General features: G+C 42.6%; 1 protein-coding gene across 1 annotated transcript in view; it reads left to right on the top strand.

Moving 5' to 3' along the window:
* klhl14 (kelch-like family member 14) overlaps positions 1 to 17,868 on the top strand; it is a 219,804-nt gene that overhangs the window by 122,308 nt on the left and 79,628 nt on the right. The window contains exons 3-4 of the mRNA XM_041190512.1: positions 3,425 to 3,514; positions 4,841 to 4,919. Of these exons, the coding sequence (XP_041046446.1) occupies positions 3,425 to 3,514; positions 4,841 to 4,919 (169 nt within the window). The remainder of the gene's footprint in view (positions 1 to 3,424; positions 3,515 to 4,840; positions 4,920 to 17,868) is intronic.

A 17,868-nucleotide genomic window follows, 5' to 3' on the forward strand; every position in this document is an offset into this window, starting at 1 on the left:
AAGACCTCTAAATAGGTTTGGAAATTCTGTCCTGAATTCTTTCAGTTTTACTTGGCTTCCAAATTTTTCTACTTTATGGATGAGTTGTAGGTCTGTGCAAGCTTTTCAGCTTAACAGTGAACAGTTTTGGTTTTGAATCACATACAAAGTTTCTGTGATTTATTTTCCTTTGTACTGAGGTTTAGCAGCCTCCTGGACTGTGAAGTTGTTTGGTCAATGTCTGGAGGGAGTCTTGTTTTAGCCACTTTTCTGTGTCTGAAAGAACTGAAACTCCTGCTCCAGTTCCTAACTTGAAGTTTGTTTTATGTCTGTTCACCATAATGTCTGCCTCCAATAGTTCCCATTTCATCCTGTAATTTCTCCCAAGAATGGCACTTCAGTGTCTGTTCCATCTTCTATTTCTTGAATTCTATACACTTTAATTGGTTTCTCCTTAAATTTCTGTGTTAGGAGCTTTGGCTGCGGCATACAAATTTAAAATGCCTCTCTTACAGAAATGGCACTCCGCATTTTTGGCAGGGCATTCTTCACGCCGGTACGGCCTTTTCCCACCACAGGGAGAACACTGAGTAATAGCGGCCACCATGCCCTCTGTGCTCTTTCCCTACTTTTGAGTAGGTGTGCTGCTATTTCTGTGTCCTACGAACTGCACTGTATCAGCTGCTTTTCTCCACAAGATCTGTTTGTTGCCTCAAGTAAATACCCGATTTTGCGTTCTCACTTATGCCTACCTTGTTAACCAAACAGCCTATGATAGTGTTAAATCTTCCCCAAACTGCAGAAAATTTGATAAAGTCTGCTCTAAGACTCCATACCAATGCAATCCCAGATTAATTATTCTTTCAGAGCTCCATATTCACAATTCTCAGCTAGTTGATATAAATCGTCAATGAAAGAATGTATGCTCTCTCCTGACCTGTGGATATGCCTATTAAACTTCACCTTTTCTATGATGGTGTTCCTCTTAAGGCTGAAATATGTGTCAAAGACTTTTAGAACCTCTTTGTATGCCACCATCTCTTTGTTTATGCCTGTCTGACTATTACGTTGTCATCGCCACTACCTATGGTGTAAAGAAGGGTACTGACCTGTTCCTTGCTAGGCTTCCCTGCTGGTCCCAAAGCTGTCCTGTACCTAATAAGCTTCCAATGCAGGTTCTGCCACCTCTCAACTTGATCTGGACCTTCCATGTGGTTGAAGCGCTCTGGCAAGGGTAAGATGTTCTCCATGGCTTTTCTTCAGTCCAGCCTTTTTTTGAGTTCTGCTGACATTTTTCCCATGCTGTCCTTGTTCCTTAGTGATTTCTTTTGTTGCTTTTTCCAGTTGCTGGGCTTTTTACTTGGTGGTTTTTCTGTTGTGTTTTCCGCTGTCACCATCTGTTATCATCGTTCTGGGTCTTAGATGAAATTCTCCTTGTTCAGGATTGATAGAGACTGCTGGAGGCAAGGATGTTGGTAAACTTTATCTTTTATTGAACATGCTATCAACTATATACCATACAAGGCTTAGCATGAAGCGTCGCGTAGAACTATCTCTCAACATACTCTTATCACATGATGTTCATCACTGGCAATATAGACTGCCTATTTACATGCTTAACATTAACCCATTATATTGCATCCAGTTCTGGTCACCACACTTTAGGGAGGATATGAACGTCCTCAAGAGAGTGCAGAGGGGATTAATCAGAATGGTTCCAGGGATGAGGGATTTTAGCTTCAAGGTTACGTTGGAGAAGGTGGGGTTGTTCTCCTGAAGTGAAGGAGGTTAATGGGAGATTTGATAGAGGTGTACGAGATTATGAGGTGTTTAGATAAGGTAGGCAAGGAAAAGCTGTTCCCATTAGTACAAATACTAGGGGACACAGATTTACGATTTTGGGCAAGAGATAGGGTGGAATGTGAGGAAGAGCCTTTTATGCAGTGGTAATGACCTGCTACTCTCTGCCTGCCTGTGAGGTTGGTGGTAGCAGAGATGATCACTGATTTCACAGGACATTGGGTTTGTAGGGCTACGTGGAAAGAGTGCGGGAATGGAACTGTCTTGTGTTGCTTTGCAGAGAGCCTGCATGGGCTCATTTGGCTGAATGGCATCGTTCTATGCTGTAATGACTCTATGATATTTTTTGTGGAGCCAGGAGAAGCATTTGTGCATTGGGACTCTTCCTCCATGATCGCAATGCACCGCCCCTCACATTTAACTTTCTGATGGACAGTCTGGCCCTATATTGGTAGGCCTCAATTCACCAGCTGCATTGGGATATTCCTTTGGCATCCTCAGCTCGCAAGTCCAATGTTAATGAGGCAATAGCTCAAAAGTCACTGTAACTTCTCCATTTTGAGTGCAGGCAACCAGATGGCTACTTCCACAGGAGCTGTGCCTACATTTCTAAAAGGCTTTTAATAAAGTTCTGTATGAAAGGCTGTTAATTAAACTCAAAGCTAGAGATTCAGGGCAAACCCCAAGGCTGGATAAGAAACTGCCTGGAAGGTGGGGGAAATACTGAGTGGGATCGCTGGGAGTTTGATGTGGGTGCAGTGTTGTTTCTAAGCTACATAAATGAACACAAAGTGGCCAGCTTTGCAGATGGTAACAATCTAAAAATGGGAGTTAAATTGGCAAAGTGTGCATTAGTGTGATTTTTTTTCTATTTCTGGAAGCAGCCTACGTTATGGTATCTCTGAGCAAATTTCTGAACACATGTGCCAACTGGGCATGAGACTAGTGTTCATTTCAAACTTTTATAAATATCAATGAGAGAAGTGATTCATCTCATGAGTTCAGGCTGAATTCAAACCCAAGTTCCAGATGTGAAAAGATAGTGTGTTGCCTGCTTAGGTCTGAGAAAACCGAGCTCATACTAAGATCTGGGCCTCAATTTACAAGCAAGCAGGTGACAGAGTAGGTTAGCACTGGAAATTGAAGAAAAGCACATTTGATGTTTGTGGCATTGTTTATTTGTCCTTTTCCTGGTCCTGATAGTTTTGGGGAATACTTAGACAATTGTCACAGGGAACTTCATCAGAACTTCTGCCACTTCACTGCTGAAAGCTTTGTTCAGTCACATTAAGGGGTTTTCTTATTTTTCAAGCTTTCAGTCCGGCAAAAGGTCTAAACCCAAAATGTTGATCTCTTTCCTAGATCTTTACAAATCTGTACTTTTCCAACATTTGCATTTTCCCCCTTTTTTTATCAGCAAAGAGGTTTTTTTATTCCATTCAGGTGTAACCCAGCTGTACATTTACAATGATTCTAAATATCAAACATAAAAATCTGACATTACCCCGCCATTTTTGTGAGAAACGCAATGTGAAAATGCAGTGCCTCCAATAAGCTTGCCTGGCCGATTAATGAAACTGTTAATGGTCCATACTGATCCCATAATAAGACTGTACAGTGAAGATGTTTTTGTTCTTTATTTCAGTAATGCCTTATAACAGTGCCCACCACTGCGTCGTGGAAGTAGAAAACTTCCTATTTGTACTAGGAGGAGAAGATCAATGGAACCCAAACGGTAATAACAGCATGCATGGTACTTCATACTTCACTTCAAAGGACTGTATCAACATTTTCTGGTAACAGACATAGTTAAAACTACATTTATATATATTTTAATGTAATTAGAAGCTGGAAGTATGGCATCTTGGTAACAAGGGATGAAGTGAAACAAAAGTTGCCAAAAATCGCATACAGTTTTGGAGTCACTTTCTTGTTAGTCTTTCTCCTTACTGTAATTTTTGTTTTAATTAGCAACATATTTAAAGGGTTTGTATTCTGCCCCTCAGCCTGACTTAGAGTGAAGGAATATTCCAATCATTTGGTGTAACAGCTGCTGGTACATTCTAGGTCTTATACTCACCAATACTATCTGAAAGGACAGTTTGAATTAAAGTGCTGATAGGCAGGTTATGAATGTAGAAGCAGCTTTTACAGCGGGAAGCTGGAAATTGCCTTCCTTCCTAGGCATGCTGGGAGACAAGCATAGCACTGGTGTTTTAAAACTGGTGCTTAAAATGAAAATATTGGTGAGGAGATCTTTCAGGGAACAGTGCATTGTAGGTTGAAAATCTCAGGCTGTGTTTCACCACCAGTGTTCCCTCTAATCTGGGTGGTTGCACAACCTGAAAGTTCCCACCTAGGCTATGCAGAAAAGTTGGCCCCATTCATTTGTGGCCATACAAAAATATTTAGAGGGACGGTGTACTGAAACAAATCACCACAAATATATATAAAATTGAGAGGGTACATCGCTCACCACAATTTGTCATAGATAAAAAAATCAGATCTGCTGGTTTAAAAACCAGGAAATTATAAACTTTCAATATTTGAGAACAGAATTGCACAGCAGAAGCAAAGATGGTTGACTCCATCACAAATAGACACAAAGATGAAATTGTTGCACTGCCCTTGTCTTCATTGGGCTATAAAATACAGCTTTGATAAATTGTGACTTAGACTGAAAAAGTACAGCTTTCTGTATCTTAGAGAGTAATAAGCCTATAATTAATGCACAAAGGAAAGCGTGTAGCATTTTTGCTAGCTGCTTAGATAGTCCTCAGGTATTGAGAGCAATGTCAATTGATCTCAATACCTGCGGCCTATCTGAATTGTTATTGTTAACAATGAATTGCTAACACTGAATTGCTATCAAAATCCAGAAATCATTCTATCAAGTTTGGTGTACTTAGTCTAAGAGTTGACCTTTTTACTAAATTCTAGGAAATGAATGGGATATTGGTGATGCAACATAATTTTTTTTTGTTTAAAATTCTCTGAGTGCTTTAGTATATCATATTTTACCCCTGGAACTTGTTTAATTCACTGATTTTTTTTTAAACAGGGAAACACAGCACTAATTTTGTTAGCCGGTATGATCCTAGATTTAACAGCTGGATACAACTCCCGCCTATGCAAGAAAGGTAATACCTTATGGTATTTCAGAAATGTTTGATATTTAATACCACACATAAGCTGAGGAGTTCAGCTTAACGTACATCACTGGGCCTTTGTAGATGTATGTGTAGATACATTCGTCACACTATAGTCATCAAGTTGGTGATAAATTAACAAAACTCATTTGGAAATCATGCTTCATTAATGGATTACTGTTCAATAAAAAGGCTACATTCTTGGTTTGCTGTCTAATCCAATTCAAGGTCTGCTTTCTTAGATAGCTGTCTGCTTCACATCTACATTTCTAGATTATTGTTCATGTTAAATTTATATTCTTAGATGCTCCACTCCAAGTTTGTATCCTTAGGCTGCCTATCTTTTCCAATTCTGCTGTCTATTCTAAGTCTAAGATTATTTTGCAATTTTGTTTTTGCATTGCAATACAATGCAATCTTTTGATCTTCTTGGATTGCTGTTCAGGTCAGCCACTGAATCTGGATTACCTCCCAATCCAAGATCTGCATTTTTGGTCTCCAGCCCAATCTAAAATCCACATTTGTAGAATGTAGGCCAAAACCAATCTAAAATCTGCATTCAAGATCTGTTGTGTAAACAATGGTGGCATTCTTGGAACACTGGCCAGTTCAATGTCCACATTCTTTAATTATTGCCTAGGCCAAGATCTTTTTCTGTGGCCTGCAAGAGCTTTGGTTTTTATAGTGTGTGTGTGTGTGTGTGTGTGTGTGCACACGCTTTGGGACATGCATTAAGAAGACTGGTCTTCGGATTAATGAAAATAAAACATTGAAATTTGAAATTGCAGGATTAGAATAATGGAGACTTGCTCGTTCCAGAAAAGAAAATTTAAGATAAACTGGGAGAATGGATATAGGAGTCATTGTGATAAAGTAGCAAATCTGATCTGTAAATCATACAACCTATCTTCTTCTGTGACATTTGTTTAGATATGGGGAGATAGTCGCGTTCAAATTATAACTTAATATACTTAAAATGTATTAATGAAAATGTGTTGGTTGCTTAATTAAAATTGAGACACTAAACTCACACAAACCAAATTACTCTGACGTGAAATTGAGACGTACACTAGCTATGAGTGTGTCGCTGAAGTGACCATTATATTTAATACATATCACGCTTTACTTATTTTGTATGATTAAAAATGAAATGGCAAAGTGAATGATGAAAATAACCTACATTTATTAAGCACCTTATCTTGTTGCCCAGAAATGTTCCAAAGCACTTTACATATAATGTATAACTTCAGAAAGGATGAAACTGGCTGTATCGATCGGCCACTCACTATAGGCCAGAATTGATTTTCTTTTCTACTGAATTACTTTGAAGTGCAGTAGTTCATGTTAGTATTACAGACAGGGGAGAAATGGTGCAATGGTTCTACCTTTTTCCACCTCTTGACTACCTGCAACAATATGTGTTTCAAAGAAATGCTTTAGCCCCTTGAATACTGTGACTCTCAAGAATAGACACAAGACAGGCTTTCTTGCAAATTTTCTAAAAAAAATACAAGAATAAACATTTATTTCTCATTGCCCAAAATGTAATCTCAACAGCACCCACTCATTCATTCACACAAGGCACACACAGAGGTAAGAAAACATGGTTACAAAAGATGTAGCATGCACTTAGATTTTTCAAAGAATCCAAAATATCACATTTACTCCTAGTTTTCGAGACGGTAGCTGGAAACATTGCAGGCCTGATAATGCTCTTTTGGTTCACTGGAAACAATGGAGATTGGAAGTATCTGGCAATAAATTCACAGTGGCTTACTTCTGGCAACAGTGGGTTTCTGGTTTGCTTCTACAAATCAGTAGGTAAAAAGACAGCCACATTTTCTCTGCCTTCCATGGGATGCTATGTTGGGTCCTTTCTTTTGCTGGACATGATGTCTTCCCTCTGTGGTCTCTGTCTCCCAGTAGACCGACCTGGGCTACTGCTCACAATGTGAGTTAAAAAGGTGTTTCTTACCATATGCTGGTTTCTGTCAAGTGACTATAGTATAGATGTTCCCATTTCCCACTGATGACGTCAGCATTGACACAGAAGGGATTTTAATCTCAGCCATTTACACCTCTCCTCACACCAATTTTGTGGGATTTCAGTCATTGAAACAATAATGGATGTTAAGCCCACAGTGGAGATCTGTTGCATTTTTAATGTCTTCACAAATGAATGTCTGAAAGGTTGTTTACATTTTGATTTCCTGACCATACAAGTAGGCTACTTCCAGCCTTGAGCAGTTTCATGTATATTTTCAAACAAGGGGGGACACTACCTGACCCCCTGAACTCCATCTTGTTTCAAAGTAAATTTTCCATTTTCCTTTCTACTTTTTAAAAGTACTATCCATCTTTTTCATAAATTCGCAGGCATAACTATGCATGCAGGACATTAGGCAGAAGAATGGAAATATTTTTATTTTAAAAGTTCTTATCTAGTTAACCATTTTCCATGACAGTGTTACTAAAACGTATCTGTCTTAGTTAGGGATAACCATAATTGCTGTGATTAGTCAACTGATTATATTGTTGATTCATCAACATTGCTGCTGTAAAATGTATGAACATGCAGCAACACACAGTGGACATTCAAGGAACTACATGTAATAAAACAAAAAACTGCGGATGCTGGAAATCCAAAACAAAAACAGAATTACCTGGAAAAGCTCAGCAGATCTGGCAGCATCGGCGGAGAAGAAAAGAGTTGACGTTTCGAGTCCTCATGACCCTTCAACAGAACTGATCTTTCTTTACAAAGAAAGGGGGGAGAAAAAACTACATGTAATGTTCAGTTCATCAACAGGAGACATGGGTCAATATTAACACAAATTCGGTGACATGAAAGTGAAATGGGTGGGTGGTGGCTCTTAATCCATTGTGCATGCGCGCGTCGCTTTTTTTTTAACGGGTATCCGAGTGTTCCACTGAGAAGAGGTGGAATACTTAATTAATATATTTAAATTGGATTCCCACAGTGCATTTGTTTCAGGAAACTTCGAAATGCAGGGAGGCATGCGCTGCAAACTCCTCAATGTAACTGCCTTTTTCAGCACTTCAAATGAGTCAGCTTGGTTGCTATTAGGAATCAAGTTTGGGTTCTTTTGGTTAGACTTCCAAAAGCAATATCTCTGCGTCTAAGAGAATATGTTTGACTAGGTACAGAAGGAAAGTTTAGTTTGTCACTTATCTCAGTTGTCTTTTTTAGTCTATAATTGGAAAAACCTGATCTGAAGCAAACTGATCATTTTGGTTTGTTACTCAAAATTATTTAGCCTGAATGTGACCAATTCAATGCTCCTAAGAAAATTTTTAATTCTCTTTCCAATGCATCCTTGACTGTTTCCATGATGACTAAAAGAGCTTGTTGCTGATGGAACAAAGTGAGGAATCAACATCAGCTTCCCAAAAACTAAGATTTTGCTACTGACATTTGGAATATTTTAGAATGATGAAAATGGAAGAAAGTTGCTAATGTTGACGAGAAGATAGAGGTAACAGTTGGATGATGGAAGATGCAAAAAAGAGGTGAAGAGACATTGCACAACTGGAATTGTTTTTGATGGAGTACAGAGATTACCCTGGTGGATGATAGTCATACTATGGGATGTAAAGGGCTAATGTCTACCCGCTATTTCTGTACAATGGTGGGGTAAAGGGTGGGCCGTGTACAGCTGTGAAGCATGTTTCAACGAGAAGATTGTGCTGGGTTATATCTGCTATATGAATAAAAATCAGTACTCTCGGAAATTAATATGATGCATCCAGCAGAGAAAAGATTCAGGTGAATGGGAAGATCAGAATAAAATAGTGACAACAGTCAGACAGCTTTGTGAGCTAACAGAATGGAGCATAGGAGTCACGGCTCGAGGTGTCTATGACAGCCTGCTTAACTTGCAACTGATGATAAATTCTAGAGAGCCTAAAATTACTTCTAGTTATTTTGTTTGCTTGAACACTATGCCCATGTATCCAGAAGCACACACAAAAATTTGGTAACCTAAATTGTTCTAACAGAACAACTTTGCTCATACCATAGTAGGTATAAGTCTCAAAGAAGACCTCTCACAATTTTTCAACATATTATCCCTGAAATTTTACAGCCAATGATATTGACACTTCGCTGGGATTGCATCCATCGGTAACCTTTGCCATTGTGCTGACCATACCAATCTTTTTCATAGTTTGCCTGTAAATTGTGGGCTTCTGTGCCATCAGAGGTACATTTAGAGTGTCTGTCATGAGGCTCCAAAAAGTCCAGTAGAAGAGTGCCAGGCCCACCTCTTCTACAGCAAAGACCATGTTTATTTTTGGGGAGGGGGGTGGTGGGTGCAGGGGCCAGTCGGTGGAGGTGAGGGTGCGGGTAGTGGAAAAGGTACGGTTGATAAATTTGCTGATGGTACAAAGGTAGGAAGGAAAGTAAGTTGTGAATAGGTCATAAGGAGGCTACAAATGGATATAGATAGGTTAAGTGAGTGAGCAAAGACCTGATAATTGGAGTATAATGTAAGAAAATGTGAAACTGTCCATTTTGGCAGGAAGAATAAAAAAGCATATTATCTAAATGGTGAGAGATTGCAGAGCTCTGAGATGCAGAGAAATCTGGGTATCCTAGTGCATGGATCGCAAAAGATTAGTATTCAAGTACAGCAAGTAATTAGGAAAGCTAATAAATGTTATTGTTTATTGCGAGGGGAATTGAATACAAAAGTAGGGAGGTCATGCTTCAGTTATACAGGGCATTGGTGAGACCACATCTGGAGCACTGTGTCCAGTATTAGTCTCCTTATTTAAGGAAGGATGTGAATGGAGTAGAAGCAAATCAGAGAAGATTTATTAGACTAATATCTGGAATGGGTGGGTTGTCTTATGAGGAGAGGTTGGGCAGGTTAGGCTTGTATCTGACGGATTTTAGAAGAGCAAGGGGTGATAATTGAAACATATAAGATCCTGAGAAGTCTTGACAGGGTGGCTGTCGAAAGGATGTGTCCTCTTATGGAAGGACCAAGAACTAGAGGTCACTTTAAAAATAAGGTGTCACCCATTTCAGACAGAGATGAGGAGAATTGTTTTCTCTCAGGTGGTTGTGAGTCTTTGAAACTATCTTCCTCAAAGGGTGGTGGAAGCAGAGTCTTTGAATATTTTTAAGGCAGAGATAGATAGATTTTGATAAACAAGGGGGTGAAAGGTATCAGGGTAAGTAGAATGTGGAGCTGAGGTTACAATCAGATCAGCCATGATCTTTTTGAATGGTGGAGCAGGCTCAAGGGGCTGAGTGACCTACTCCTGTTCTAAGTTCATATGATTATATGACCTTGTTCCAACTGATCATTCAGAAAACTTTGTTTAGAATGCAGGGCCTAGTGTACTTAGATCCTCGCCAAGTTTCTGGCTGTTCTAGTGAGGTTAAGAAGAATGGTTGATGATTTTTGAGAAGACAATAGCTTGGTGGTAATGTTACTAGACTATTAATCCAGAAGTCCAAGCTAATACTTTGGGGACATGAGTTCAAATCCCACCATGGCAGCTGATGTTATCTGAATTAAATTCATAAATCTGGAATATAAAGCTAGTCTCAGTAATGGTGATCTGAACACTATCATCGATTGCTGTAAAAACCCATCTGGTTCACTAAGGCCCTTTAGAGAATGAAATCTGCCTTCTTAACCTGGTCTAGCCTACTTGAGGCTCCAGACCCACAACAATGTGGTTGACACTTAATTGCCCTCTGAAATGGCCTAGCAAACCATTCAGGTCACAGGCTATTGGGGATTGGCAACATTTGCTGGCCTTGCCAGCGATGCCCACATTCCCTGAAAGAATTTTAAAAATAATTTTATAAAGTTTTTCAAATAGCTTTATAATGTAGGAATGAATCATTTCAATCTATTTTTTTATTCTTAAGTTATTCCAATTGTTGACAACTACATGTGATTGCCTTAAAAATTAGAATCAATTATTTTCTTAAACAAAAATCTTGAAGACCATGTAAAGCCCTCAGTAAAAGTTTGGGAAAACGTCCCGGTGATGTGGAAATTTGTGGAAATCTTACATTACAATAGAACGTTTTAAGTTTACAACAAAATGAGGCTACTCAGTCCATTGTGTCTATACTAGCTCTTTGCCAGATTATTGCAAAACTAATTCCACTTCCATGTTTCCTCCCAATAGCCATATAACTTTCTCAGATTGAAATACTTATCCAATGTTCCTCCCTCTGGCAAAGGTCTCCACACTCCAAAAATACTGTGTAAAGAAATTGCTCTTGACTGTTCTCACTCTCTTAAACGTTTAAACTTTGTTGAAGTGTCACACAACAAACACACAACAAGTTATAGCTCATGGAATAAAAGGGGGAGTTGCAATATGAATACAAAATTGGCTGAGTGAATGGAAACAGAGTGATGGTTCACAGTTATATTTCAGACTGGCAAAGGTCTATAGTGGAGTTCCCCAGGGATCTTCTTGATATCTATGACCTAGAACTTGATGGCCAAGATGTAGAATCAGCTTGGGTAGAGATGAGAAATAGTAAATGGTAACAAATCACTTGAGGAAGTGGTTTATAGGTCCCCAAACAGTAACCACACTGTTGGATGGGGAATACAGGAATAAATAATGGGAGTTTGTGAGAAGGACAAGGTGATAAATATGGGTGATTTCAATCTACATATAGGCCAGAATTTTGACGTTGGTGTGCGGGGGTGGGCCAGACATGCCAACGCATAAAATGACGCACTGTGACGGCAGGCATGCATCCCGACGCCACCGCACACCATCACGATATTTCAGTGGGCGGGCACGCTGTGAGCTCTGATATACGCCCATCATTAATTAACAGGCCACTTAAGGTCCTTGAGGCATTAATAGACTGAAGTTTTTCATTGCCTGTGTGATCTTCAGAGTGTCGCACAGGCACAATGGGCAGGCAAGTAGGCCACATTTTTAAAAACCTCATACACGGGCGGGATAAGAGGGGTGAGTGGGCTCGCAAGTGCTATTTGTTAGTCATTTACTTTTTAAACTTACTGCTACTTGCTTGTGTGAACAGGAGAACTTCAAATCTCTTCAGAGCTACTTGTACAGGAATAAGAGGGTTCAGGTCAGGACCCTGGAGTAAACATCATTCTTGGGGCCTTGCAGGTTTCAGGCAGCCTTCCCTTATCCTGGGAATGGGGATTGTACGCTCCACTGGAGGCACCTCCTCTGAGGAGGAAGAGAGGGCCAGAAGGGGGAGGAGTCCAGGAGTCAATATTCAGCCTCCAGGGGATCCACCTTTGGGAGGACAGGCCATGAAATCAGCTCCAATTGTGTGGGTGGGCACCCCATGCCAGTGGCGTTGAAGGTCACGGTTGCCCTCAATTTCTATGCCTCCAGCTCTTTCCAGAGGTCGGTGGGTGATCTTTGCAGAGTCTCCCAGTCAGCCATCCACAATTGTATCAAGCTGGTGACAGACGCTGTTTACAGGTGTGCATTGGCTTTCATTCACTACTGCTGGGACGAGGCCAGCCAGACAGAGCGAGCCAGAGGCTTCGCGGCCATTGCTGACTTCCCCTGCATCCAGGGTGCAATAGACTGCACGCATGGCCATCAAGGTGCCAGGAGGTGAACCCGGTGCCTTCATCAACAGAAAGGGCTTCCACTCCATGAACGTGCAGATAGTGTGCGACCACAGGATGCTGATTTTACAAATCTGTGCAAGGTACCAAGGCAGCTCCCATGACGCATATATACTCAGACACTCCCAGGTGCCGAGGCTCTTCAGTGCTCCAGCCCAACTGGATGGATGGCTGCTGGGTGCCAAGGGCTATCCCCTCAAAAGGTGGCTCATGACGCCTCTCCGCCATTCAAGAACAGAGGCTGAGCAGTGATACAATAGGAGTCACGGCTCCACAAGGGCTGTGGTAGAGAGAACCATCAGTCTTCTCAAGATGCGCTTCCGATGCCTGGACCGTTCACTGCAATACCCCCCAGATCATGTGTCACTGATAGTGGTTGCATGCTGTGCACTCTACAATCTGGTGCTGGAAAGGGAGGATACAGTGGAGGAAGAAGATGTAGACGCAGATGCTCTGGCTGCACACAATGAGTCCAGCAGTGAGTCCGAGGATGAGCACGCTCAGGAGGGGATAGATGCTAACCCGGGCAACCTGCAGGGAGGCAGGGACACCTGGGAGGCTTTGATCCAACACTCCTTCAGCTAGCCCACCACAGATAGACCTCCAACACATGCCAGGGCAACAGGCTCCATATGCGATACCTGAGAGGAACGTCTGCCTGGTTAGGAATATGAACTATGTGCCCTGTCAATAAAGCTCAATGACAAACAAGTCACTCATAACATCATGAGTTCCCGTACACCTGCGGAAGTAATGCAGCACCCTGAGCCTTGTTCAGAACTAAAGCATTTAATGTTTTCATAAAACAAAACAGATATGAAAATTCATTCAGAGGTGTTGAGCAGCACACTGACTAATAAGCAACTAATACCGGGGCAACAGAAAACCACCAGTGAAAAGCCCGTGGTGTGCCTAAGGTGTCTTATGCTTATGTTTTCGGGTGCCACGCCTAGGTACTCCCCACTTGCTGGTACTAACATACGAAACAGCCTACTCACTCTGCTGTCCTGTTGGCCTTGATGACCTTGGTGGGCGTCCTCTGGCCCGTGGAGCCTGTGATGGCCCCACCTGGGAAGGAGCAGCCAGTGGCACGGCTGGCATCTCCCCAATTGCCGCGAACTCATCGGATGCCATGGTCACTGGCAGAGGGGCGGAGGAGCTGCTGCTAGCATCCGGAGCACCCTGAGAGGAGCCCACAGAGACAACAGCAGCTCATGCGCCAACATGAAGTCACTTCGAACCTCCCTGCTCATCATTGATGGATGGGCACCGAGCTGGGATACTAGGTGCCCAATCCATCTCCCACACTGATACTGACCAGCTGAGGTCAATGCCGCTGTGAGGGCTTGCAGGTCTGAGCACATAACCAGGAATCCCTGATTGTTCTCTTGGAGGAGCCTCTCCATGAGAGTCGCCACTCTCTCCATGGAGGAGGCATTGCGCTCAGCCATGAGGGTCTATGCATTGCTGATGTTCCATATGGACTCCTCCATCACGGAGACCATGCCATGTATCTCCGCCAGATCCTCTCGCACACCCTGCTGGACATCCAGCATCTGCTGCCTCAGGGACGACTCCAGAGACACATTATCACCCACCGACTGAGCATGTTCCTGGTCCCCTGCAGTCCTCCAACTGCTGGCGCCATGGGCACTCTGTCTCCGCCTGCACCTCAAGCAAGTATGAAGTGCCCTCAACGCTTTGTTCCGGGACACTAGCCAACGATTTTATCCCCACCGAGGTGCTGGTATCTGTGCTGGTGCCTGCCTGGCTGAGATGGTGTGACACTGGTGCAATGCAGCGGCATTGACCTCAGCTGGTCAGTGTCAGGGTCCTTGGATATCAGTGGCAGGCCCTCTGCCTCCTCAGTCCAGGTGTGCTCTGGTGAGGCTGAAAGGAAGAACACGGACATTTGATTAGTTGAAGTCATCACATTGTTAATGTTCATGGCTGGCCCTGAGATCAGTATGTGCTTCTCCATCCAAAATCAATGGGAAACCCATGTTGGATGCTGAATTAAATAAACAGTCAACAGTGGAATGGTTGCAATGACAGACATTGTGGCTTCAATGCACGGCACTCTTACCTTCCACTGGCACCCCAACCTCACCGCGGCCAGTAGACCTGGGCGGGGGGTGCCTCTCCAGCTCCAGTGCCTCCTGGTGATGATGATGATGCCCTCCACCAGTTCGCATCTGTTCAGCGTTATTGTGTGCAGTCTTCTCCTGAAAGGAGAGGAGCATTGATTAGTCCAACCTGTACCTGGATTGCTACTGCAGCCTTGCCACCCCCACCTGAGGAAACCTTGCAGGGTTCATGTGAATCGTGACCCTGGAGCTACCATACACTCACTCCAAGCAGCCAGGGCTGACACCCTTGCCCAGATGCTGCCTCCATCACACTTGCCACTCATCTTCCAAAGCATGGAAGCACTACCACCTAGAAGGCCTAGGGCAGCAGATGGATGGCTGCCCTGCCACCTGGAAGTTCCCCTCCCAGTCAGTCAACATCCTGACTTTGAAATGTTTCAGTGTTCCAGCACTGTGCCTAGGTCCTGAGCCTTGAGGTTGCCTCCAAAACAGTACTGTAGGTGTAAGTGCACGACATGCAACAGATACAGAAGGCATTTCAGCACCACCCTCTAAAGGGTAAACTAAACATGGACAATAAATGCTGGCCCACCCAGCGAAGGCCACATGCCGTGAATGATTCAATGCAGTAACTACATTCAGAGTTGGGGTGGGGAGGGGGGGTGGTGGTTGGGGGGGTGCGGTAGTGGGCGAGGAGCCAGGGGGACCAGCCTAACTGCTGTGCTAAGTAACCTCTGCCAACATGGTGCTCACCCTTCCCGATCGCAAGAGGTCGTTGAAGCACTTGCGGCACTGAACCCAGGTGTGTCGCACCACATCGTGTGCGCTGACTCTGCCACCTCCTCCCAGGTACATTTTGACATGTGGGGGAGCCTCCTCCTCCCATCCCTTGGCATAATGATTTCATGCCATGCTACCAGCTCCTCGAGGACAGCAAGACACTCATCAAAGAATCTAGGGGCACAATGCCCCGCTGACCTGCCCTCCTGCCAGGCCTTATCTCCAAGAGTGCTCTCAGGAACCCTTCTGTGTGTATTCGTTACCAGCCTTTGGAAGGCTGCCTGCACAGTTTTTAAACAGGCCACTGGGTCACCATTGGACCTGGCGGTCATTGGAGTCCCGCCGCTGCCCAGCCCCTCCTGCTGTCCTCGGGAGCCGCAATTCATACTGGGCGGACCTTAATTGGCCCATCTGCGTAAAGCAGCGGCGCAGAGCTGATCATGGGCCGCAATCAGCTCTGTGCCTGCCCACGCCTGCTCCCGCACAGCCTGCCCAACATGTTGAAAATTCTCCCCATAAATTGGCAGAATAAGATTGACAAAGGTAACCTGGATGATGCATTCATAGAATATTTTCAGGTAAGTTTGTTATGGGACAGCCAATAGTAAATGCTGAGCTGCTCAAATCCCAAAGGGAAACTTGAAACAACTGTCACAACTATTTCGTAATTTGTATAAATTTTGAGTTGTGTGCATTGAGTTCAATAGTAATAAGACACCAAGTCTTATAGGCTTCTTACAAAACTAAATTAAACCTTTATAATAGAAGAAATAATTTTAAGTACATACATAGATCTACAAATTACTACTACGATAACTTCTAAATCCCCTAATTAATCTAACTCCCAATTATACTTTCATTAAGGCATCAGTAAGACACATAGATTTTAAAAGACCCAAACAAAGAAATACGATACCCTGAACAATCCAATTCAAAGTGAGTTTCCTTAACTTCAGTTCTTTGTAGGCAGCAGCTTCAGGCTTAGATCTTGTAAAAAATGTAGTTAACTCTTTCACAACTTTCTTTGTTGTATTATTTCTCAAAGGTATTACTTCAGGAAACCTGGTAGACATTTTATTGTCAGTAAGTACGGATTTCCACTTTTCGTCTTAGGGAAGCGTCCTACACAATCAATCATGACCCTAGTAAAAGGTTCTTCAAACACTGGAATAGGAATTAAAGGTGCCAGCTTAATCACTGCTTGTGATTTCCCTATCACCTGACATGTGCGACACGTTCTACAGAATTTGACTACATCCCTATGCAATCCAGGGTAAAAACAAAATGTTTTGTATCTTTGCCTGTGTCTTTCTAATTCCTAAGTATTCCCCCCCCCCCCCATCCCCAGCCCCCCAGCCCGTTGGAATTTCATGAGCTATCCTCAGAATCTCATTTCTATATCCAAATGGTATTACAATCTGGTGCACCTCCCTCCAGCTTTCATTTGCTGAAGCAAGATAAAGCCCCCATTTTCTCATTAAAACATTACCCTTAAGGTAATAACATTCTGGAATACTTTTTGCCTCTGTTTCTGAGTAAGCTGTCTGATATAATGGTTTTACTTGTGAATCTTTTTTCTGTAATGGCACTAAATGTCTTGAGTTAAACACTTCAGCTGCATTGTCCTCTGTTCTTTCCTCCTGAACAATATTATCAAACACAGTGTCAGCTAATTGGACTTCCACACCTTCTCTCAGCCTTTGAATTTCCTGTTCTTCTTGTTTCAACCTATGAGCCTGTGATCTCATTTTCACACAATCTGAAAGCAATTCAGGATGCTCTCTCTGCAACACTTCTGTTGAAAACGCTTCTACAGGCTGCTCAATTACCATAGGCATCACCCACATCTGGAACCCAGTTATATCATTACCCAGAATAAATTGAACCGCTGCAATGGGCAGTTTTTCCACTATTCCAACAATCACCTCACCTGTTTTCCACCCACTCTTTAAATTTACCTTCCACAATGTAATATGTTTAGCATCTCCATGAACCCCACTTATTATCACCCATTCCTGCAATATTCTCTCTGAACAACAAATGTCACTATCCCACAACATTAACAATACTATCCCCTGTGTCTCTTGACATTTTAACATATTTGCCAACTCCACCTTGTACACATGAAAAGACTTTCCCTTTGCATACAAAATCTTTAAACATTCCTGCAGCCTGTTCCTCAGAGTTTTCTTGGGTAAATTATGAACACATTCCCACTTCTTTACCTATCACTGATTCTTCCTGTTTCATCTGTACAGAAACCACTGGTTTTCCTGTGCCTGAACCTCAGAACCGAGTGGTACTTTTACTTCCAGGACTTTTCTGTACCCCTATAATTCCAGCAGATTTTCCCTACAATTTCCAACATACTGACTTCGTGTGTCCGACTTTATTACAATGAAAAGATAGGGCAGAGTTTTGCCCTTGGCCTGCGCGGGTGTAGGTGAG

This window comes from Carcharodon carcharias, chromosome 6 (genome assembly GCF_017639515.1).
Source record: "Carcharodon carcharias isolate sCarCar2 chromosome 6, sCarCar2.pri, whole genome shotgun sequence".
Taxonomy (NCBI): Eukaryota; Metazoa; Chordata; class Chondrichthyes; order Lamniformes; family Lamnidae; genus Carcharodon; species Carcharodon carcharias.